Source organism: Erpetoichthys calabaricus, chromosome 15 (genome assembly GCF_900747795.2).
Source record: "Erpetoichthys calabaricus chromosome 15, fErpCal1.3, whole genome shotgun sequence".
NCBI classification, from domain to species: Eukaryota; Metazoa; Chordata; class Cladistia; order Polypteriformes; family Polypteridae; genus Erpetoichthys; species Erpetoichthys calabaricus.
Window position 1 is genome coordinate 31,939,754 of NC_041408.2, and position 25,951 is coordinate 31,965,704.

Here is a 25,951-nt window from a genome sequence, read left to right on the forward strand (position 1 = left end):
TTTCTGTAGGCAGGGAAATGTGCCATTTTCTGTTCGTTCACTTAGGGAGATTTGGACAGTTAGTTGCTGAAGGTTTGGCGGTTGTCTGTATGTCAGGAGGGGAGGTTCTGGAAATACATTTTTCAGCGTTTTGTCATTGTTTAGCATTGGCTGAACACACTAGTACTACAGAGTTAAGTATAGGCTATGCTTAATTATTTCGGTTCAATTTAATACAGATATTTTACTATTTTTTTTGCTTGAAAGTTCAAATAAAATAGTAGCCTACATTCCGTAAGGCACACAGATGTGGGCTATAAATCTACTACAGTTTTAAACTTTGAATAAATTAACAAAGTAAAACCTTCAGTTCTAGAAAGCACTAGTCTTAAAATTTTGTTGCATTAATTTGATTATTATTCATGTCACATTTATATAATACTAGATGCAGTACCAGTCATTGCCCAGGTATATTTGTAGAATTGGTTAAGGAAAGAAACCAAAGGTTTATGTGTTTTTTAAACGGTGACCCTGTTGTTATTGATAGCTGTCCCCATCCATTAATCACACTGCCTTTCTATCAATGCCTCTGCTCTTGTGAGTTGAGAGTTTGTTCTTTTTGGGTCTGACTGGATTCCAAAATTGTAGGAACTCCTTGCTGGGTTGTAACCATGAATGCTGTCGTGTCTGAACCGTCCTCTTAGTTCAAGGTGAACAGTTGATAGTGTGTAAATTACAAAGAAAAGCCGACAAAGTAGGGGCTAAACAACAACCCTTTGATTTTCCTTTGTGTTGTATTGTACTTCCACTCTCAATCAAGCCTCACCCAATACCTCCCTGCAAAAGCACACGATACTCATTTTTGTATTACAGTAGATCGAGGCAGTGTGCTCTGGTCATTTTGTCTGTTAGTCTGTTTGGATGTTTCACTTATTCTGAGACAGCAGGTGGCACTGGTGAGCAAAATGTAGCACACAGGAAAAAAACTCACTGGGTCCCCAGGGTCCAAATTTTGGGTTCTAAAGTAATCAGTCTTGTCTGTGTGGTCCTAGAGAGCATCTATGCATAATTTGGTCCAGGTTGGCCAAGAGGAGCAGGACTGTGCAGGGAACATGCAGATATTAATTCTATATGGAGAGATTTCTAATATTCCATTACCCCACCTTTCTGCCTGCAAAACAGCATGTGTTCCTTGTCTGCTAAGCTGAGAAAAAATATTCTATAGGGGGGCATTTCTATTCTCAATATAGCAGCAGTTGTAATAATAATAGGGCAGCACGGTGGCACCGTGGGTAGCGCTGCTGCCTCGCAGTTAGGAGACCCGGGTTCGCTTCCCGGGTCCTCCCTGCGTGGAGTTTGCATGTTCTCCCCGTGTCTGCGTGGGTTTCCTCCGGGTGGTCCGGTTTCCTCCCACAGTCCAAAGACATGCAGATTAGGTGGACTGGCGATTCTAAATTGTCCCTAGTGTGTGCTTGGTGTGTGTGGGTGTGTATGTGCCCTGCAGTGGGCTGGCATCCTGCCCCGGGTTTGTTTCCTGCCTTGCGCCCTGTGTTGGCTGGGATTGGCTCCAGCAGACCCCCGTGACCCTGTAGTGGGATGGATGATGGATGTAATAATAATATCTTAAATAATATCTTAAAGACAGACCTCAGTATGTGCGTCTTGGGAACTGCACGTCTGACATTGTGGTCAGCAACACAGGAGCGCCACAAGGGACTGTACTTTCTCCGGTCCTGTTCAGCCTATATACATCGGACTTCCAATACAACTCGGAGTCCTGCCATGTGCAAAAGTTCGCTGATGACACTGCTATCGTGGGCTGTATCAGGAACGGGCTGGAGGAGGAGTATAGGGACCTAATCAATGACTTTGTTAAATGGTCCGACTCAAACCACCTACACCTGAACACCAGCAAAACCAAGGAGCTGGTGGTGGATTTTAGGAGGCCCAGACCCCTCATAGACCCAGTGATCATCAAAGGTGACTGTGTGCAGATGGTGCAGACCTATAAATATCTGGGAGTGCAGCTGGATGATAAATTAGACTGGACTGCCAATACTGATGCGCTGTGCAAGAAAGGACAAAGCCGGTTATACTTCCTTAGAAGGCTGGCTTCCTTCAACATCTGCAATAAGATGCTGCAGATGTTCTATCAAACAGTTGTGGCGAGCGCCCTCTTCTACGCAGTGGTGTGCTGGGGAGGCAGCATTAAGAGGAAAGACGCCTCACGCCTGGACAAACTGGTGAGGAAGGCAGGCTCTATTGTTGGCATGGAGCTGGACAGTTTAACATCTGTGGCAGAGCGAAGGGCGCTCAGCAGGCTCCTATCAATTATGGAGAATCCACTGCATCCACTAAATAATGTCATCTCCAGACAGAAGAGCAGCTTCAGCGACAGACTGCTGTCACTGTCCTGCTCCACTGACAGACTGAGGAGATCGTTCCTCCCCCAAACTATGCGACTCTTTAATTCCACCAGGGGGGGTAAACGTTAACATTTAACATTATACAAAGTTATTGTCTGTTTTTTTTTTTTTTTTTTCACCTGTATTATTATCATTCTTTAATTTAATATTATTTACTGTATCAGTATGCTGCTGCTGAAGAATGTGAATTTCCCATTGGGATTAATAAAGTATCTATCTATCTATCTATCTATCTAATTGTAATTCTCAGTACTCAAAGTGGTCTTCATCCAGGGTGGACCCGAGACACGAACCCATGATCTCATTGGCAACAGCACTACTGCTGCACCACCTGTCTTACAGAGTTCATTGGCTGTGGATCTCATATTCCAGTTTTTCATCACTTTTAAGATTACAGATCAGATACTTGACACACTCAAATCTGTAGTACATACCAGGGAGTCGACAAAATAAAGAAACCTAGCAAAAAATTAAAAGCCTTGAATAGTGCCTATAGATGGAAAGCCTTTTTTATGTCTAAAAATAGGAATGTTAGATTCTGTAGTAATTCACTTTTTAACTTCAAGTCCCCAGTCCTTTATAATATTAGGATATTCGTGGTTGGAGAAACACAATCCAGTAGTTAACTGGAAAAGTAAAGACAGGACTTATTGGAGAGCTCACTGCTTACCATCCTGTCCAAAAAGTATAAAACCGCCATCTATACAGTTGAATTCTGTAAATGTTTGGCCTCAATACTGTGAAGATTTGTCTGATATATTCAGTTAGCAAAGGTCTAATGAACTTCCTCCACATAGATAATTATGATTGTCCTATTGACCATCTCCCTGGGACCCCGTAGCTGTAGGAAAATGTTTATGCTTTTACTCAACCAGAAACTCGAGCCATAGATGATTCGGAAAAAACTAATGGCTTTATTCAAACATTTAATTGTCCTATATGCACTGATTTTTTTTCTAGAAAGATGGAGGTAATGCTTTCTGCAAAAACTTTTTGAGATAGAATAATTCTAGCTGTTGTTATCTCTGTTTTTGTAACAAAATACAACTTTGCATTTCTACTTACATTTCTATGATGCTGTCTTATTTATTCATTGGTGCCGCCATTTCATTTTAAATGCAAGCGCAACACTTCATTCACCATCTGTGATTTGGATGAACTAACAACTGAAAACCTTTGTGCATGTGTCTCTTGGTTATTCTGGATACAAAATTCTTGCTCTTTCTTTTTGACTTTGATTTCTGGGTTAGCGTTCTGATTTTTGTTGAAAGACTCCTGAATCTTGAATCATTTCCTGATCTCGTGTTTTCAATTTTTTTGCACTGCTTAGTTTACTGGCAGTACACTCAATGGCTAAAACAAAGCCAAAGTACAGTAAGTGCAAAAGGAAGCTAAAAACGCAGCAGCAGAAGTTCTCTAATGCCAAAGCAAACACGACTGTGGTAACTGCAGTCTTTAAAAGTGACTGCTGCTCCATTTGGCAGGGCTTTGTCCCTGCAAAATCACAACAGTAAGGAAGAAAAGGTGGGATACTGCATAGATGTAGTTCAGGCAACTGCATTCTTAATACTCATTTTTGTGAAGTTTTTTAAAGTAACAACATCAAGTCAAGGCAGTGTTGAAATGTTCACACACAATGTTGAAAACTGATTGTGAAGCACCTTAGAAAGATAAACACATGATTTCCTACTAATAGAAATGAAAGTTCATTAATTTCTTGTGACAGACATAGATACAGTATGTGTGTGTATATATATGTAATGCAGTGGAACCTTGGGTCACGAACATCTCGGACCACGTACATATCGGGTTACGACCAAAAAGTTCGGCAAACTTTTGCATCTGTTCATGACCACACACTAAGGTGATGAACAAGCCAGTTTCCCTTTCGGTTTGTACGCGCTGATGATTTCCGCACGTGTTCAGTCTCTCCCTGTGCATTCCCTGTACAGTGAGCAAGCGAGAGAGAGAGAGAGCGCAAGGGAGAGAGAGAGAGCACAAGTGAGAGAGAGAGTGCGAGCGAGCGAGAGAGAGAGCGCGAGAGAGAGAGCCCAAGCAGGGGTGTTTTGGCCAACACTCAGTGGGGGAGAAGGAAGCGGTCGCTCCAGCTGAGCGATCAAGGAGCTGGAGTGACCAAAAGTAGTAAGTAACCATTTAGTTTACTATTACACTGTGCATTCTATGGTATAATTAACTATTTTTGTGCTTAAAAATCTTTTAAAAAATATATATTTACATATAGCTCATACGGTCCGGAACGGATTAATTGTATTTACATATAGTCCTATGGGGGAAATTACTTCGGGTCACGACCAAATCGGGTTGCAACCAGAGTTTTGGAACGAATTACGGTCGTGACCCGAGGTTCCACTGTAATTATATACATGTATGTGTGTATATGTATGCTGTATGACATCCTCCAAGCCATTAGAGGCATTACATGATAGCTCCTCAAGGATGCTGGTGAAGGCAGCCATTATGGCCTTCACTACTATAGTGGTATGGATCTGGGGATATCAGGAGTACCCGGTTCTGTCTGTGGAGTTGTGCTTATGTGGCCCCAGGCCTTTGTTATGTCACCCTACAATTGATTACTATGATCTATCGGGGCAGTCTTGAGTTATGGCTTAAAATCCCTTTCCGTTTACTAGTCCTGTAAGTTTGGAGTTGGGTGCTAGAATTTGGTGAAGGGCTTAACTGGCAAGAAGATGTAAGGCTAGAGTGGTGATTGAGAGGCGAGCAGGAATGCTTTATTGTATTGTAGGGAAGTGGACCAGCAACCTTATGGGTTAGGTAGTGATATTATATCCTAAAAGCATTGATAGGCGTTGAGAGGATGGCAGTTAGATTTTAAAATGTCAGCAGCAAGGTATTTTAGTTTTTAATTTTAACACCTTTTTCAACATTTGAATACAAAATTTGTCTAATTCTGTAAATGTCTCATAAATAGAACATTCTGCTGCATTCTGGCTTTATAAAACAATTTGTATGAATATTGCAAGTTAACATTTTTTTAGTACAGTGGAACCTCGGTTCACAAACGTCTCGGCACACGTACAACTCGGTTTACGACCAAAAAGTTCGCCAAACTTTTGCCTCGGTTCACGACCAAACACTCGGTATACGAACAAGCCAGGTTCCCTTTCGGTTTGTTGATGTTCATTCTCTCCCTGTGCATTTCCTGTGCAGCGAGAGAGAGCGCGCGCGCGCGCAAACGCGCACACACACACACACACAGAGAGGCAGCGCAAGAGACAGAGGGCTGTACACACACACACACAGGAGCACGCGCGAGAGAGGCGTGTGCGCACACACACAGGAGCGCTCTAGACAGACACACTGTGAGCTGCAAAGCTGATCGCACCCCCAGAGAATACAGACGCCCCTGGGAAAACCCCTAAGAAACATGGACAGACTACCTTCACATTCCTCCTTTCCCTTCTTGCCAGCTCTGTCGCGTAATATGCCTCTCGTGCGGTGCTCCGCCTTCTTAAAAAGCCTGCACGGGCTTCTTTCAGTTTGTTAAATTGGTTGCTTGCTTCTCCTTCTTTCTCTCTCAGACAATCTGTGCTCCTGGCGGAGCTGTCATCTCTGACTTGTCATGGAGCACGTTTAAACTGTTGAAAAGAGACAAATGTTTGTTTGCAGTGCTTTGAATAAAGTTCCTTTTTTTCTACAACCTCCTGTGTCTCTGTGCAAATCTGTGACCCAAGCGTGACAACACACACAGGCGCTCCAGGCTCGCAAAAGAGAGATGCACGCACACACACACACACAGGAGCGCGCTAGAGAGATACACACAGGCGCTCCAGGCTCACAAAAGAGAGACGCACGCACACACACACAGAGCGATTGAGGGACACATAAGGTAGAGAAGGCTTGTTTTTGTTTTCAGTTCTGTTTCCAGTGATCGGTTCGTAGCCTGCATTGTTGCAATGTTACTTTTCTTGGTGGTTTATTAAATTACGGATTTTTCAAATGTTCCTTTTTTCCCCTGTGCTTAAAACTCATTAAAAAAAGTGTTTTTAGCGAGAGCGGTTCCTAGCACTATAGCGCGAACTATTGCAGTGTTAGTTTTCTCTGTTGTTAAAGGTTTTCTCAGTGTTATTCAATGTTTTTACATTTAGTTTACCATTACGCTGTGCATTCTATGGTATAATTAACTATATTTGTGCTTAAAAACTAAAAAAATGTATATATTTACATACAGTTTCTACGGTCTGGAACGGATTAATTGTATTTACATACAATCCTATGGAAGAAATTGCTTCGGTTCACGATCAACTCGGTTTACGACCAGAGTTTTGGAACGAATTATTGTCGTGAACCGAGGTTCCACTGTATTTCCATATTTTGTTTAATTCATCTTATTTTATATAGCTTTGTCATTTCATATAGATTTGTTACATTAAGAAGAAATGCTTTTCCTATCTGTCCGTCCATCCATTTCTTAACTGCTTATCAAGCTCAGTTTGCAGGGTGATGAAGTTTAAGTCAAAGACAAAGTGGAACCCAACCCTGAACGGGATAGCAGTGCATTGCAGGGCACACTCCCACATACACCTTTATGCATGCATACAGGGGCAGCTTAAAGTCACAAAATCACACATGTATTTGGGATAAGGAGGAAAACTGGAGAACACCCTGAGATGCAACGGAAGGCAGCGTAAATTCTACACAGTCAGTGTTCCATGAAAGATCTGAATAAACGACTCTGGGGCTATGAAAGAGCACCATTAACTCCTGTGTCACTAATGCTTTTTCAGTATAAAGTAAAACCTTCCCTCATTAAGGGTTATCTCTCACTCAAAAACTCACTAACTCCTGGCCTTTGACATTTCATCTGCATAAGGCATAAATTAAATCAATTCCACTTTTATTCATTCTTTTCAGAGAAAATGAATAACAAAACGACTAGTTGATCAAAAATCCTTTTATTATTGAGGACAGTAGCTTATTTAAACTAGCTAAACTGAAAATAAATAAATACTATAAATAAAACAGCAATAAAATTCAAATGAAGTTAACTTTTCAGGGTGTGTTGTCCATTCCTTGGCTAGCTAGTTGTACAGATTCTGGCCAGGTGGGGGAACGACAGACTGGCAGATCAGAATTTGGGGCACCACCCAGGTCATCCCATTTAATATGATGGAAAAATAAAAAATAGTAACGCCCATGTTGATGGGGTTGACCTGTATTTTGAAAGTGGAGTTTTGTCTGCAGCTTGTCTTTGAGTTCATGCCGCTTTTTACAGCATTAAACAGTGCTTATGGAAAGCTGAGATCAGATACAGCCTCTTGTATCCTGCCAAACTGAAAATGGACATTCAAGGCAAGCACTACATCTTTACCACTATGGAGGAAGCAGAAAAAGAACTAAGAAAACTGAGCCCTCTTCTGAAATGCGATTTTGAGTCGCACAAAGAAGATCTTACCGGCTGTATGATCCACTTGCAATGATACTGGTACCGTAATTATACATCCTTTTTCCCTTCTTGGCCACTTTCTGTTTATGTTTTGGTTGCAGTTATATGCATATATGTATGTATGTGTGGAAGAAATTAAATTAGTAACTTTTAAATTTTTTTTTTTTAAAGAAGACTGTTTAACATCATACCCTTGGTTTATTGTTATTGTTACTATTGTATTAGGGCTTGCTATGCTTATCTAGCGCCACTTTTTAACACCATTTCCTGGATTTACTATTTTACTGTTTCAAGACTGTTAAAGACTATATTTTATGCTTATAGTATTTGGACTGTATTGGCAATAGATATCTCAATTTTAATCCTCATACGCCACTGCTGGGGGGCTTGTTTTGTTTTGGACATGCTCTGTCTCTAGGTATGTCAGAGGACTGGGACTTTGAAGTGTGGTCCAGCCTCAAGTGGGGAGGCAAAATGGGGGGGGGGAGAGAAAGAATGGAGTTAAATGATGACTCCTTCCAGGAGTCCAGGATTCTTATGTACGGGCAACAAGAAGTTGTGGAGTCAGGTTCCCTCCCTGGGCAGTTCCACAGTGCTGCAGAGAAAGAAAGAAAAAACGATATTAGCGATAGCACCCCCTGTCATCCAGAGAGTATCTCATACCTTGATAGAGCTTGTAAGGAGATCCTCTGATGTGAATGCGTGACAAAATTCATATTGTTTATTAAACTCTGCTTGTTGAAATGGCATTTGTTTGCGGCGCATTCGGTTTATCCTGTTGTGGTCCCGTCTACTTTTCCCTTGCTTTGTCCACTTCATAAAGATGCTGTAGTTTCTCGCAGTATGTCACTGCTGCACATATTTCCCATTGTAAATAAACCAATACAAACCTCCAAAGATGCTGTCTGTGCCCCACAATGCAATGCAGTGTGTTATTTTACTCATCCCCTGTAGAACAAGAGGCACTGTTTGAAGGCATCATCCATAACCAGTGAAAGAGAGCAGTAGAAACAGCTTCAACCAAAAAATTCTGTATCTTTACTTTTTTGACTGAATACCAAATTTGCAATGTTTTTCTATTTTCAGACACATATGTTCAGAGGATGAAAATGTATGTGTCCCTTACTGGAAAAATTCAACCTCAAATAATGGGGGGCTGGTCAGGGCTAATGGGGGGTGGTCGGGGTGGCTGCTAGATTTGTAAATCCAGTGAGGTTGCCCCTCTCCTTAAAAGATGTTGTTATAATCTTGGCCTTGTGGTATCCGGCGGGGGTTCAGACCCGGCCGGGATACCCAGGAGGAACGGAGGAGGGCTTGTGCCTCCTCCAGGACACGAGGGGGTGTCCTCCCTGGTTGCTTTGGGGACCACGGGTACAGAGCTTGGAAGCTCAACCCTGTAGGGGCCCGTGGTCACCACCAGGGGGCGCCCCGATGCCTTGGGAGCCCTGGACCTCAGTACTTCTGCCACACCCGGAAGTGCTGGGGGGAAGAGTATTGGGGACACCCAGAGGACTTCCGGATACACCAACAGAGCTTCCGCCACACAGGGGTGTGGCTACAGAAGCCCTTAGGATACACCTGGAGTCCTTCCAGGGTGTATAAAAGGGGCCGCCTCCCTCCAGTCAGGGGCAAGAGTCGGGTGGAAGAGGACGAAGCTTGGTGGAGAGGAGTGGAGGCAGACCAGAGACTGTAAAGGCATTGTGAGTGTGGCCAAGGACTTAAGGGGTGATTGGTGCTGCGGCACTGGGATTGTGCACTTCTACTGTAAATATTATGTACAACAAAACGTGTGTGTGGTGAAACCAACATGTCTACCTGTCTGTGTCCGGGCTGTTCCCCACAAACTCCATAACTGTGCTCCTGTATGCATTGTTACATTAAAATGTCTAGATGCCTATTTTTTTCAGCATGTCTGCATATATTACTTTTATGTTCCAGAGTCCAGCTGCACATGAAATGTTGAGTTTTCCCCACATATTAACATGTACAAGAACAAAATAATATATAAATGGGTCCGTTTGGACTGCAGTCTGACTGATGAGAAAGCATTATATCGATACTGTTGAAGTATCAACCTTAAAAAACATTAATAGCTGACCATCGTGATTGAAATTAGTCATATTGACCACATAGTCCCATATATTTTTATTGTAAGCAAAAGCAAATATACACGTGTATACACAAGTGTAATTGCAAAAAAGCTACTCTTAATGCAATTTGCCAAGTGAAAATAAGCAAGAGTACAAACCAGCATATCAGATTGGCTTTTTGAAAAGGAATTTAAAAGCAACTCTTCGTGTGCATGCATGGCTTACTTATAGGCTGATTTAATGGTTTCACATACTGCATGGGCAGAATCCTTTAATTTTCTGAATCCATCCGCCTGTCCCTCTGTTAATTCAGTGCGGAGTCAAAGGAAGCGGGATCCTATGCCAGAAGCATTGGGCTCAAGACAGGGACTGACTTTGGGCAGAATGCTGGGTCATTACAAAGTACAGAATGGAAAAATGAAAACAGTAAAACATGCCTTAATATCGACATCAAAGGAGGTCAACGGGTTGTTGGTAAAAGGCGCACCAGGAATGGCTGTGCTTCAATAAAGTGCTGAAATAAGGGACTGAATACTTACAGTATATGAATTGTCATTATGGGTTATTGAGTGTAGATTGATAAAAATGGTAAGTTTATTCATTTAAAATTAAATCTACAACACAATGAAGTGTGCAGAAAGTGAAGAGGTCTGAATCCACGTGTGTATATACTGTACAGGGACAGTCTTCTGATCGCAGTGTTTCATCCTTAATAAACCACAATCATATGTCAATTGTCACTAAAATATTGCCTTTTATTTTACAGGTTGAAATTCATTGTGAGCACCAGCGATTCCGAATATTTGTGGATGGGCATCAGCTCTTTGACTTTTATCACCGTGTTAACTCTTTGCCTTCCATTGATACAATAAAGATTAACGGCAGCTTGCAAATTACAAAACTGGGCTAGGCTGATCTCCAGAAGCCGAGGACACCTCGATGTCTGCAAGTGACTTTGTGCACTCGCCATAGTGCTAAAATCCAAATGGTGGGGTCCGCTTATACTGCACTGCCAGCTGGCTTCCAATAAGCTTTGTGTGTTGCGCTATAAAACAAATCAGTGGACAGACTTTAATCAACACAGTAAGTTGGCATTTAGTTCTAAAGACAGCATGCAGATTAATGCTGAAAACGACAACAAAATTCTGTCTGTTGCATAAGATTTGAAAAGTGATAAGATGTTTTTATGGGGATGTCACAATATGGTTCAACTAGTTTATGGTAATGGCTGGGGTTACTCTTAGAATTTTATAAGAATATCAAAACTATTTATTCTTATCTTTCTAAGCATTAAAATGCTCTCAGGAAAAAAACTTATTTATTTGTCTCAATAGGTTTAATAATAATAAAAATCTGATTATAATATAATCTGGTTATAAATGGTAATGTAATTCTAGTGTTTTTAAATATGCTTATTGGATGATAATCACAAATTTGATTTTAAAAATATTGAAACCAAAACTAGAGCAGTACCCTGAGGTCATTTTCGCCTAGCAGTGTAATCCACATCATTAAGACGGAATTTGCTATGTGTCTTTGCATTGAGCCTCTGGACATACTTTATATTGTGATGTCCCCAATGAGAAGATAGGGGCTACTGTTAATCACCAGAGGGTGATAACATTAATAACTGTTCAGACATTTTATTTCTCAAGTATTTGTATGCACTGAAATTTAACAGCACAAAACAAGTAAAATATATTTTGGCTAGGGCTATGTGTAGTATGGAGAATTTTTTGATGGCTTCTTAGTGAGTGTGTGTATGTAAACTGACTGGAGTATTTGCAGTGTCCGTCTGCTTACGTGTAACATTTGTAACAGTAGCAGTCAATAGATAAGACCTGATCTGTATTTGAATGTACTCTGTATTTTAGTGGTTAAAAAAAAGGAACGTTTGCCCAAATCTGGTATTTCAGAACAAGCAATTCTGCATTCAGCCACTATGTGGTGCCAGATCTTAAATCAGTAAGCCTAAAATGCACAATGTTCAAAAAGTGAAAATATTTTAAAGACATGCAATTTGCTTTTGCTTTTTAACTTAGACATATTTTGGCTTAATTAAGTAGAATTGGTCTCACTTAAAAAATAACTAACTGAATGTTATTGTTTCATCCTCCCCAAGAATCTTACAATGGCATGCGTCATCTGTAAATATAGCACCATTTTGCTTGTTGTCTGAAGACAATCCAGTCAGAAACATGGTGCCATGATTTCTTAAATCAAAGAGGATGAGGACAACTACAAAAATATGTATGTAGAACACCACTACTATAAAAATACTAAATATAGCCAAGGACTAGAAAAAAAGAGGTATACTAACCAAGAATGAGAGCTGCCCACACTAGCACATCAGTCCATGAACAATGCAGCTCTTCAGAATTCAAGTGATTATACTTCATAATAGGGAAGGAAATGTGAAATGTCTAGCATTGTTGTTGCATTTTCCAGGTATATTTTTTTGTAATAAATCATACTCTTTTGGAAATTGCAGGGTATCTCTAGAGCATGCAGCATAAAATATGTCATTTGAGCAGAACAGTCTATTCTTTGTAGGTGATGGATATTTTTTTATCAGGACTGAAAAATTGATTTGTCCTCTACATTTTGTATAAATGACTGCTTAGTAGTTGAGCAATAAGCCTCATTTTAGAGGCCTATGGTAACGAATTATGTTCAAGAGTCAACGCTTCTATATTATAGTTGAATGTTTTCGTTCTCAGCTGTTTCATTATGCACAGGAATGTTGAAATGGTGCAGATATGAGCTATGTTGAGATCTATGTGATGATAAGCATACGCAAAACGGTATAACATTTCAATCATCAAATAGGGTAAAATTTTTCACGGTAGAGTAAACTTGACTTTAATCATATAATATAATAAGTTAACACTGGCTGTTTCATGCATGTCTTCCCCATTATTTTAGGATACAGAATGTCTTCAGATGCTCAGTGGAAGGGATTAGTAACCACAAATCAGTCAACATCCATGATCATGAGGTGCTGTTACAGGGATGGATTTAAGTTTATCCCTCTCATGATTCCCAGATGAAAAACGTTAACTTTGGGGGCACCAAAACATTTTCCTGTTCCGCTAGCACATTAATTCCTATATTTTTGGTGCTCTGAAAACATTACATGCAATTCCAGGGTGGAGGTATCCACTGCTAAGACTAATTGTCTAAACATTGGTGCAGCTAAACCACACAGAAGGTGCTTGAAGCTACTTTAAATCTGACTTTAAAAGAGGCATACATTTGAAGTGAATGAACACTAAGGAAATGTTTTCCTCTCTTCTCTCTACTCCTGAGTGCTTTCCTTACTATCACTAACTACTTCATTAGTCAAGTAAATGACAGTTACTAGATAATGATTACTAGCAAGTCTCGCAGAATGTTAAAATTAGTGTCAAGGACCTAAATAGCTACTTAGCAATATCCAAAGTCATAATGAGTACACATATTTTGTGTATATCTCAAATGCTGTGGATTAAATTTTGGAAATTTGAGTCAAAGGAAAATATTGTGTCTTTGTTGATTTGTTTGCTGTTCCTGGCAACGTGTGTCGTTGTTAGCATGTTGCATCTCATAATACATGGCAATAAGCTTTCAGAAATGAATGCTAATGTCATGAGTCTGTACTTCAGTATGACAGTCAAGGTATAAAAATGTAGGGCTAGATGCCTGCCAAAAGCAAATGGAATATCTAGAGCTGGGGTCTTCAGGTTCAGACCTTCAGGTTTTTGTTCCATCACAATTTTTAACTAGAAGTTAATGACAGCTGCTGAAGTCATTACTGCTCAATCAAATTTTTGTGCTTTTATTCAAATTCTTATCTTGCTCATGAAGATTCACACTACTTAATTGCATTTTTTAGTCTTAAACAGCTTCATTAATTGTTGTTTTTAAATGACTTTTTTTCTTATTCAGCTGTCCATTTACAATAAGGTGCAAATGACCAAAGCCTGCAATGTTACTATCTAAAGCTGGCATCACATTACACGGCTTCTAGTTGAAGGGGATGTCATATTAAATGATTGTAGATGCTGTTCTTGTCATCTGAGAATGTCAAATTACAGCACTAGGAATTGCAGGGGATTACAAATTACACAACTCTGTAAAGATTTTCCAGCACATCTTCACATTTCCAAACTATTGTGAACTCACCCCCTTTTCTGACATCCAGTAGTGTGCTGTTTGACCATGGCAGTGCCGTATATATGCTTTCCAGGTACAGCGAGTTCAGCTGTAATCTCAAGACGTTTTTTTATCCCTTTTTTCATCTGTCATGGTGCATAATACACAAGGCATCAAACAAACAAGACTCTGTTCTGTTACTGAGGTTTAAAACAGACATGTTCCTTATTCCTCGTAGCTGCATTGTATGCATTTTACTCCTAAGTGAGCGCTTACTCATCATCTTTCATGAACACAAAAGCCTGCCACTATGTCTTAAGATAAAATTGGAGCTGTATGATTTTGTTCTGACAAATAACAGACTGGTCAGACTAAGTCCTTGGGGATGTCAGACTATTTGACTGGAGGTGAGATCAGTCCCTGACTTTCTAAGTAAATAAAACGTGACTGAAAATCACTGAAGAATTTTGTAGTGTGACAGGGCTTAACTTAGTCACATTAACACTCCAGTGAATTCATCATGTAGTATCTGTTTAAAAAAGACCACAGATGTATATTATACCTTTAGCCAGCAATGCTACTGTTAAAGGAAAAAAAATACAGATTCAGAAAAAACTGATTAATAGAAATTTTTCAGATTGCTAGCTTATTAAAGGATAAGTTTTTTTCAAGCCAAACCTATTTCTTCCCAACTATGGTATATACCGTATTTACTCGCATATAAGTCGGCCTTGAAACCCAATAAATCGATCATAAAATCAAACCCTGGCTTATACGCCCGTTCAAAAATGCGACACTTAATTTTTTTTTTACATCTTCTTACTTCCTCCAATCTCGCATCAGTTACTCCAACGCATCAAATTTTGTTGCAGCAGCACAGTTACCAATTTCTTTCGCCACTTCAACAACTTTTAATTTAAAGCCAGCTTCATATTTTCTTCTGATTGAATGCTCCATTGTAGATAAGGGATGCTCTTACAATAAAGATGTATGAGGATGTGGGATACAAAAAACACAAAACAGTGCAAAAGACCCTTCGGAATAGTTTGGGTATTACCATGTGGTCACGTAGGCACAATATATAGAAAAAAAAGGCAGTGTGCTCCGTGGTCACTCGCTCAGGTGGGCGTTAGCATAGCATAATCTCTTGGACCAATAGCGTGAGTTTTCCGCATTCGACTTATACGACAGACATTGTAAAATACGGAAAATTATACGGTAAAATCAAGGCCTGACTTATACGTGGGAGAACTTAAACGCAAGTATATACAGTATGTATTTGCCACGCAAAATTGTGTTCTAAAGTTTAAAGATTTCTGTAAATATAAAAAGATACATAACTCGTCATTGAGTTTTACAGTGTAACCTTATGAAGCACAATGTACCACCAGAAAATAAAAGCCTAGAAACTTACAGATAAAACGGCAAAAGTTTCAATATAAGAAAATATCCCATCTGTGTTTCCGATTATATGTTTATGACAACTAAAGGGATCTGCAAATAATCATTTTATCCCATATTCCTGGTCATATTTTCCTTGAGGTAAAGATGAGTTTTCTATTTGTTTCTTTGAGTTTACTGTGATTTGGTTTTTCAAGAGGAAACCACACCCTGGAGGTGGCTGGAAGGTTATTGTGGAAGAAGACGAGCACTGAGATGGCACACACAGCTGGTCTTCTTTTAAAATGGCTGAATGTCATACTTGTGTTTTTTTTTTGTACAAAAATCACAATCACAGCCTATTTTATAATATGTGTGTGATTGAAAAACTTGACAACTGTCTTGGACTGACAGTGGACATATTTGTCGTAAGTTTTAGGCTTTTGTTTTCTGAGCCTCCTGTTCCACAATAAAATGGCAGGAGTGGCTTTGTATTTTTTTAAATTTATAGAAAACCCTGGACTTTGGCACACATTTTTGAGTGGCAATTGCATATACTATGTTTGTGAAAAAGGAAGTTTGACTTAAAAAATACCAAACTTATCCTTTAAGTGCTGCATTTCTCAGCTTTTAATGACAATCAAACATAAATTTGTTTATTTGCTATTTGCTATAACAATAAATAGAAAATTTTAATATTAAGTGAAATTATATAGAATGGAACAAGAAGATCACTGTACCACCTTTGTTTTAATGAAACATGTTTGACTCTTTCTGTAAGTGGACATAGAGTGCAATGTTCTGCTGCATTTAGGGAGTCTGTGCACTGTCTTCAAAGTAAGTGTATTTGTAATTTTTGTTTATTCAAGAAATGGACAAATATAAAATACATTAGAAAAATACAATGAAATTACCATTTTCAAGGCAAATCTAAAATAGAACATCATTCAGTAATTCAGGTCGCACATAGTGCTTCTCTGTTTTAACACAGATGATTTTTAAAAATTTTCCAGTAGTTTTTAAATGGGAGTTTTTATGTTTTTTTTTTTTGTTTACAGTGCAAATCGAACTTTTTTGACACGTGTCCTTGAAGAATAACAGTACCAGATTACAACAGGATTGTTCCACTGGTAGCAGAGGTCTTTTAGATAGATAGATAGATAGATAGATAGATAGATAGATAGATAGATAGATAGATAGATAGATAGATAGATAGATAGATAGATAGATAGATAGATAGATAGATAGATAGATAGATAGATAGATAGATAGATATGACAACAACAGTAGGTGCTTTGATGACTAAGATGTTTGTCCAGATATTAATGTAGCACCATGTACACAATCATCAGCCCTAACTGTACTCACAGCTCTAAACAGATGTGTGATATGTGATTTGTTATTTTTATAATATTAGAACAGTAAAACTGAATTTACCCAATTAATTTAGTTGTTCAAACAGTATTGCTTTATTTAGTGAACAAGAGTCAGTTTATTTAGCATTGTGAGGCTGTTGAAAAAAACAGTAAGTAATGTACTATTTCTGGGGCTAATTGTTGGTTAACCCTGTTGATTTCTACAGATTTTGAACATGGGCCATGGAGACAGCTCTGTCACACAGGACACATCCCCATCTGCTTTTAACTTACTGTATTATTAGGCAGTGAGGTATACGGTGGTTTTATTTGCAGGAGATAATTGGATAAATGATCTTTGTGCCCAAATCTGTGGACAATGTAAAGTGAAGCTATTTAGAAATGGAGGTCATCAATAATTTGTTACTAGCATGTAGATTATTTTGCCATAGTGAGTAGAATTTTCTGAAAAGATGATTTATAGCTGCTATCATATTAAAAAAAGTTATAACTGATACAGATGTGTGCTCTTTGATGCCTTGTAAAATTTTAAAGGCTTAATTTTGGTATTTTGGTGTTTTTCCAACATAATATTGCAAACCTAAAAGTTAAAAAAACTGTGGCATTTGCATTAAGACAAAATATCAAATCTACAGGCATTATTTTTAGTGAATTAATCATTCTGAAAAGTATTGATTCTTTTTTAAATTTACTTTTCCGCTTCAGAACTGCACTTCTGAAAAGCAGTTAGGCACAGAAGTGGTATTTAATGGTTTAGAATGATTTTTAAAAATGTCATTTTACCTGTAATGTCAAAGTTGTGTCTTAAAAGCAAGCAAGCCATACTACGAAGTCCGAGACGAACGTTTATTTGATCAGATAGTTAAGTCAGAATTAAACAAAGGTTGGCATGCCCTGCCTGTTTTGTTAACTGGAATTTTGCTTTTTATGGCCCAGGAATCCCTGGCAGTGTCATGCATGTTGCAGGACAGTGCGTTAAATGTCGGCAAAATGACACAAAGTTTGGTGAGTGAGCCTTAAACAATCGATATTCACAGCCTTTGCATTTAGTTGTGTTTGAGGGGAACATGTACAGTATGCCTAGAATTTGTGGTGCTTTTTGGTTCTTGTTATGTTGAAGAGTGCAGTGGACTGGCGCCCCATGAAGTGCTCAGTCATACCTCATTAATTGCAGTTCATCATAACTAGATAGCCATTAGAGGTGAAACAGAGAGAAAAGCACATTATATTGACATTTTTATTTAAACAAGGTCGTGCTTTGTTGTTTCACTTTCTTTTATTATTTATTATGGTCGAATATTATCTTGAAAGTAAACTAAAAACAAAACCATAACTTGCTAATTGTTTTAACATCCCCTGAATATTCTCCTTGTCCTTCATGACTTTTCGTGTGCCCTTTTTACTTAACATTCCACTTTCGATTTTCTTCTGGCAGGCATTATGATGCTGGAAAGGTAGTGCTGTTCTCAGGAAGACTTCACCCTGCCATTTATTCCTAGCAACCCATAAAAGAAGTGACAGACTAGAACACAAATACACAGTAACGCAAGATAACCCAACATGCCCTGCTGCTGTTCAAATTGTATTTGTGTCTCATCCATTTATTTTTATTTCACAACACATTTACCATCCTGTTCACTGTCCTTAAGCCTAGTGGTGCAATAACCATTTCACCATAGCCTGTCTGCCTGCACGGCCATTGCTAATTTTTGAGAACGTGATGTGTTGTCTCTTGTGATAGCAGTGGTCCACGCTGTCTGTTCTGGAAGATCATGGTGATGGACAATTTCAGCACCGTCAGTTTCTTAATCAGCCAAATCATCTTGTGAACTGAAGTTTTGTGCTGCTCATTTTTCTTTTTTAATGTGCCAAATTAATCTGAGGGATCCAGCTTAGCAATGTGCACATTATTTTTGAGCCCTTTGTTACACAGAAGAACATCTAAGCTACTCATTCAATGCTGACATGTCTATTTTTTAACAAAGTCCGTTCTAAAAAAGGAAGTGTGGAGTAAATAAATTATGATGTGCAAATTCAGTTGTATTACACAGTCAATCCCCATTACAGTAGAGAGAAACGCAGATTCTGCACAGACCATTGTCTCTTTCACACGATATAAAGAAGCTATAATTCCTCTTCGGAAGGGCAGAAACCGGTAAAAAAAAAAACATGCAGATTAAATCTAGGAAAATAGTAGAGCATAGGATTCGGCCTTCACTAAGTCAAAAAGGACAGGATTGTTGGACCCATGTTTAGGACATTGGAGGAAACTGTAATAAGTGGTGGCCTGCTGTCTTTGTAACCCCAAGTGAAGCACCAGAGATAGATTTGTTTTGCTGTAGGCAGATACCACACCCGCCAAACCTATGACCACCCTCTTTGGAGGTTTATACCATGTGACCATGACTTAATTATTCCTGGCCATCAGGCAGTAAAACAAGAAATTTACCTGCAATTGCCAGTGCAGCTCCACTTAGCCGATGGAATGTTTGGTGTGCACTTGCTGTGGTATCAACAATACAGCAAAGTATCTGCTGGTAGAAATATTAAGAAAATAACATTTTAAATGAATAATACATCTACTGTATATATATAATTCTCTAAGCTGCCGCCAGAGCGGGCAAGACACCCATGAAAGCACGCAGGAAGGAGCCGCGCCCACCAACTGTAAGACCATTGGATATGATGAAAACTCGCAGAGCCACGCCCACCAACTCGGACGCGATGCCTCGAAAAACATGCCGTCATTTCTGTGTGTCTGTGCTACAGTCCACATGCAGCTCTGAGCCACGTTGACTTTTCGGTTACGACGCATGACCACGTGCAACATCGCAACCTGTTTTACACGCTACATACAGCAATTCGCATCCGCGACAAACATGCATCTTCTTAGATGGTCCTGCAGGAACACGGAAAACGTTTCCCAGCCCACCAAAGCAGGACCATGTAAGAAGAGGCATGTTTGTCACGGATGTGAATTGCTGAATGCAGCGTCTAAAACAGTTTGCGAGGGGTATCCCATGGGATCCTTAAAACAATCCTTTAAAACTGAGGTTAAAACATAATGAAGGAAGCAGTCTTTAAAAACCAATAAGCCCTGCGCCTCTGTTTCATTAGCGTCTCACCTGCTTCACCGATGTAGGCCCTGCAACAGTCGAGATGCTCTCTCAGCAGCTGACCTTCTCTGTGCCTGACTCCACTCCAGGCTGCAACAAAATTATGAAAGTACGGGCGCATTTGTTTCACACAAGCTGTGTGTGTGGGTGGGTGGGTGTTAGTTAGTTAATTAGGTACTCTAAGGATTTCAAGATTTAATATGCACAAGCGGTAACACTGCAAAAGCAGCTTAAACCAGAAAAGACGGCTGGCAAAAAGTGGCCGACAAATTAAACGCGTGTGCATTGTACTTACTGAAAGCAGTGTTACGGATTTTGCAAATGTTCATTTTTTTCCCTCTGCTTAAAAAACATTTAAAAAGCGGCGTGATTATGCGGCGTATACTACGCCGCGGGTTGGTATGCAGCGTGTAAAACAGTTTGTTTGTCGCGGATAATTTGCCTTTTACTATTACACAAAGACAATTTCCTGTTAATACTTCGTTACATTGATATAGCGGTGTTCTCAATATTCAATGCGCTATCCACACAGGGAGGAACCGGGAAGCGAAACTACAATCTTCCACAGTCTCCTTACTGCAAAGCAGCAGCACTACTACAGCGCCACAAGGCAGTTAAAGAATACACCGGGCTCGATTTTGTTTTCACTTCTGTTTACAGAGATCGGGTCGTAGAAAGCATTGTTGCAATGTTACTTGTCTTTGTGGCTTATTACATTACGAATGTTTCACATGTTCATTTTTTCCCCTGTGCTTAAAAGACATTAAAAAAGTGTTTCTCAACTGTGACTCCGGAACATCTCAGTATGCAAGCTATATTAAGCGTCAACAACGAAGACTCGCTACACCTTAATCTACAAGTACTGACACTTATCCCTACCAACAAAGTAACTTTCACCAGCGTGGCCTTCTTCGTCACAGACGATCCTGCTTTCAGTCACGGACAATTATATGTTGCTCTCTCCAGAGGTCCATCTTTTCATTCACTCACAGTGCTATTCACAAACCCACCCCATTTGGACAACTGTGTCGTTCAGGAAGTGTTCACCCATCAATACATAATTATGCGGCGTATGCTACGCCGCGGGTTGGCTAGTCTTAAGTAATACAAAAAGTATTTGCAGTATAAACTCTTAATATTAGAATTGGTCATGTATTAAATTCTGCAGTGTATATGTCATGGGATGGCTGATGGCCTGCTAGTATTCATCTTACACTTTAAAGCAATAGTTGAACCAATGCAACCTTATGAAATGGACAGAAATGAAGAGTTAAAGAAATACATGGAGATTAAATTGCCCTTCTTTGCACAGGAGAGGGAAAGCGGAGCTTTAAATGCCAGGGTGAAAAGCTCGGGGAGTTAATCCTCGTTAGTCTTGAGCAGAGGAGGCCATGTGGAGTTAGGGTTAGATCCTCAAAACTCTTAAAGGCAGCAGTAAAGAGTCTCCACCAGAATTCTTTCTACTAAATGGCATCGCGAGCACTAGTGGAATTTACTGGGAATTGCATTTAAGACTTGAAGCCAGGAAGCACTTCTATAAGCAAAAAGTTGTGAGTGCCTGGAAGAGACTACTGGGATATGTAGTTGAAGCAGAAACCTTGATAAGCTTGAAGACATATTTGAAAGAGTTATTGGGAAAGGTTTATGTGAACAAATGAGCTTGATGGACAGAGTGGTTTGTCACACTTCTCATGTTCTTATTAGCCCACGTTGGCAGTGTTGCCCAGGTATAATTAAAGGGGGGAAAAAAACTGTGTTTTGGAAACGCAGTCCATAATGAGACAAAAGATGTACTCTTGCACAAAAACTGCAATCCAACGAGACAATGAAATTGTTGTCCAAATAAGTTGATAGGCAAATGTTGTACGTATACCTGCGGTCATTGATGAGGTTGTGCTTTGACCACTACAAAACTCTTGTTGCATTCCATTTACCTCAAATGTCGGTGCTGGGAATGACGTCACACCCAAGTTAGTCGCCTTCCAGTAAAGATTCCGAAAACCAATATGGATGCGTTCAAGAAAACTGTTGTGTAGCAGTTAATTACAATACATTATGTGATATTTTATTTGTCCAAACACTGCAGCTACATGCCCACAGATAGAGGTTGGACAGTACTGCGTGTGCGACTGATTTCATGAAACACAAATAGACAGAAGTGCTACTAAAGAGTACAGTACTACAGCTTTCACAAATATTTGGTAGTGCACATCGCCATTTTGGATCGATGTCATGATCTGAAGTCAGACAATCTCAGACCAGCCTTCTGAGTTGGAAATCCAATTCACAGGGGCATTCCAGTTGACTTCCCACTTCAAATGGAACACAGCATCTGTGTACGCTGAAAGTGTCTTCCCATCAACCCCAACACACATCTGCTGCCTGATAGGAATTGTAGTCCCCATGTTGTTGCTGGGTGGCGCAGTGGGTAGCGCTGCTGCCTCGCAGTTGGGAGATCTGGGGACCTGGGTTCGCTTCCCGGGTCCTCCCCCTGCATGGAGTTTGCATGTTCTCCCCGTGTCTGCGCGGGTTTCCTCCGGGCGCTCCGGTTTCCTCCCACTGTCCACAGACATGCAGGTTAGGTGGATTGGCGATTCTAAATTGGCCCTAGTGTGTGCTTGGTGTGTTTGTGTGTGTCCTGTGGTGGGTTGGCACCCTGCCTGGGATTGGTTCCTGCCTTGTGCCCTGTGTTGGCTGGGATTGGCTCCAGCAGACCCCTGTGACCCTGTGTTCGGATTCAGCGGGTTGGAAAATGGATGGATGGATGGATGTTGTTGCTGGTTTTTTGGTTGCCCCCCCCCAACCATTATAATCCTTCTCCCTGGTATGACATGTAGCCCAATAGCAACACACGTGCAGAATGTCATGAAATTTGGTTAAGCCATTTTTTCCTGATTGGCAAACAAACGGACAGACTTTCAAACCGCTTACGTCTTTATTTATGTAGATGTACAACAACCTGCGTAAAATGCTAGTCTGGTATACTTCAGCTGCAGCTGCTCACTGCTTGGCTCTATGCTGCTGACTTAAAAGCACGAAGCTGTATTACTTGTACCAGCAACAGTAAGGCGCAGCTCGGCTGCATGTTTGGCATCTCTGCAACTCTTTGGCACAATTGTCAAAATGCCTTAATTTGCTAAAGAGGGCACAGGGAAGTGTAGTTACGCTATATAATGCAAGCGAAAGCTGTGCGTAGTTCATCGTGCTAAGGCTCCTTTATTTTGTGTCAGATGGGTTTAAAGCTGTTTTTTGTCTAACCAGACAGTTGCATTTCAAGGAATAAAAAAAAAACTTTTTACTATGTAATTATATTATAATTACAGAGTAATGCCATTTATGTACTGTGTACATTAGTTGTTAAGACTAGGAAGCTTTATTCCTGTCGTTCCAGAAGGACTCTGTTCAAAATAGGAGTCTAATAAAATAACCTTTGGGGAGCACAGTGGTGGGCGCCACCACCTCTCAGCTCCTAGTATCTTAGATCTGATTGTCACAGCCTGCGGTACTTGATGTGTAGGGTTTTTTAGTTCTCCTTGTTGCTGTGTAGTTTTTCAATTACTGCCCACTTGACATGTCAAGTGGGCAGAAGATTCTAAATTATTTAGTTAGTGGGGGGCATTGAAATTAATCACACTGTAGACAAATGGCAGTAGGGCCTTTTTAACAGTTATCAGCGTTGTCACATTTCTGGTTAGCTCTGCTCAAGCAAAAGAAAACTACTAGCCGTGTGCAGTCTACCCATAAATCACCTTTGAGCAAGTGCTCCGATCTGCTAAATTTAAGGAAATATCAGTGAGCTTCTGTGAGATAGAGCGGGGGCTTCTACTCGTACCCCACTGCATAATTATCAAGATGTATCGAATGCCTATATACAGCAGGCTTGTTCTCTTGACAATCTTGTTTTTATTAATCTCAACTGCCCAAAGAGATCAACCTCCAGTCCTTTCAGAATAGAACCATTTTTGGTTTTCATAGAAACTAATCAGTATGTGACTAAATTATTTTAATTCTTTCACCTAAAGAGACAAGTTGCATCTTGGAAAGACTCAGAATGTGTTATAGCAAGTGCACTTACTGACAATCCAATTACAAAAAAAACCCACTAATGCTAACGTCAAGAAAAAAAACGATTTGACAATTCTACTGAAAACTGAATTATGGCAGAGTATGTCTCTTCTGATGGCCTCCAGGGCTGGAGCCGATTACCCAGGTGAATGTGTGTCCACCTCCTCTTGATTTTATTACTGAATGTCAGTTGTCACAAAGTTGAGACAGAGTCACATACAGGTTTGGGGCAGCCACCCGTACAATTTGTTTCCTGGCTGCAAAGTTGCTTTTTAAAGTATACAGCACTGATGCGCACACAACCGAGTCCAAAACAAGACTGAGGGAATAGGGAAAAGGTGCAGGCTTTTAAAGGGGAAGACAGGAAGTGAGATCATAGGCATCGGGCTCATGTTCTTCAGCCATTGGTTCGAGCCCGGACGTGACATCACAGGGGCCGGAGCCGGCCAGGTTTCTTTCCATAGGCTCGGTCCCGGAAGTGACGTCAAGAGGGCCAGGTGGTATCTCCCGTGAATGGTCTGCAGGTAAGGGAGAAAAAGAGTCAGTGCACTCTGCCACATCCCAGCATGCCTCAGAATTGCCTTTACTCAAGCCCTTTAGCTGCCTCCCATGCGCACGTGTGTGACACAGTGTAACTGATTGTAGTCATACTTGGCTATAAACATAAGCAGGGAGTTTCCAGTGATTGTCCCTTTACTAAATAAAGCCAACTTTACATTTTCATGTACTCTACACAACAGTACCTTAAGAGCAAAAAAAGCTGAAAAATTTCCATCTATATAGAGAAGTGAAAAGCAAAAGAACAAATGGCTCCAAAGAGCCGCACCATACCCTGAAGACCTAGTTGTGTGGTTAAAGTGGCAAGAAATTCTGGGATAATGTTGACTGAAAATGAAAGTGACGCGAACAGAGTGACTGTTATGTAGCTTCGATTCTGAGCTTCCACCGTTAGTCGAAGACCTGCTATCAGCACTCATACACTGTCCTGGAGGCTTCACTTTTCAGAAAAGAACATTGAATTCCTTCATTTGGCACTTTATTTTAATAAGCCGGAGAGCTCTTTATCTCTCGACATCCTTAGTCATTCAGAATGTAGAACCCCCCCAAGTAAACAAAACGTGACTTTCTGTGTCTTTACTTCCAAATGGATTTAGTGGGATTTTTTTACACTGAGAGTAAACAGATTGTTAATTGTAAGAAGTGACAGGTCCGGTGTGATCTTTCAGAAATTATAATGAAATGGGCATGCCAAGGAATAAAGAAATGTGTGTGTGTGTGTGTGTTTATTTGTGAACTAATATGCTGAATTATTTGCATTATGCAAATGTCATGATAATTGTGCTCAGCCTTTCTGAATAAACTGGAATTGTGAACAGTAGTGAGTATTTTGCACTAAGTTCCTCATGTACTTATTTCTTGTTTTGTTTTATATTTGTCATTTTAGCCTAATAAAAGAAGTGTTTACATTTTGTGGGATGTGTTTTTTATTATGTGAAAAGGGAGCAAGTAGCTTTTAAAGAAGTCGTATTTAACTGTTTGATGCATGAGAAGGTGCTGGGAAAATCAAACAATATCAGAAGTGGCAGGCATGGAGGTTTGACGTAAGAAGAAACAAGCAGCATACGTGTATGACATGGCAGAACTTTACAAACTGAGACCACCCTGCATAGTAACTCACAGAAAGTACACTTTGCTTACCAGTTTGTGTCGGACTGTACGTGACACTATACAGTATAAAAGAGAGCACTATATAGCGCCCGACCCGGCACAGAACGACACAGAGGCACTATAAAACACAAGGGCTTTATTTTCTTCTTCACCCGTGGGTGCACGTCTTCCCCGTGACCCACAGGTAATACACAGTCTCAAAAGCACCTCTTTCTCCACCACACAATAACTCACTCTTTCTCTCCCACCACTCCACCACAAGCTTCGTCCTCCTTCCTCCCAACTCTGGCTC

The 25,951-nt window shown here is 40.1% G+C and overlaps 1 protein-coding gene across 1 annotated transcript in view; it reads left to right on the forward strand.

Annotated features, from left to right (window-relative positions):
- The window catches only part of lgalsla (lectin, galactoside-binding-like a), a 44,486-nt gene extending 22,402 nt beyond the window's left edge, over positions 1–22,084 (forward strand). Inside the window, exon 5 of the mRNA XM_028820568.2 lies at positions 10,687–22,084. Coding sequence (XP_028676401.2) covers positions 10,687–10,830 — 144 coding nt within the window. The 3' untranslated portion in view covers positions 10,831–22,084. The remainder of the gene's footprint in view (positions 1–10,686) is intronic.
- The last annotated feature ends 3,867 nt before the right edge of the window (positions 22,085–25,951 follow it).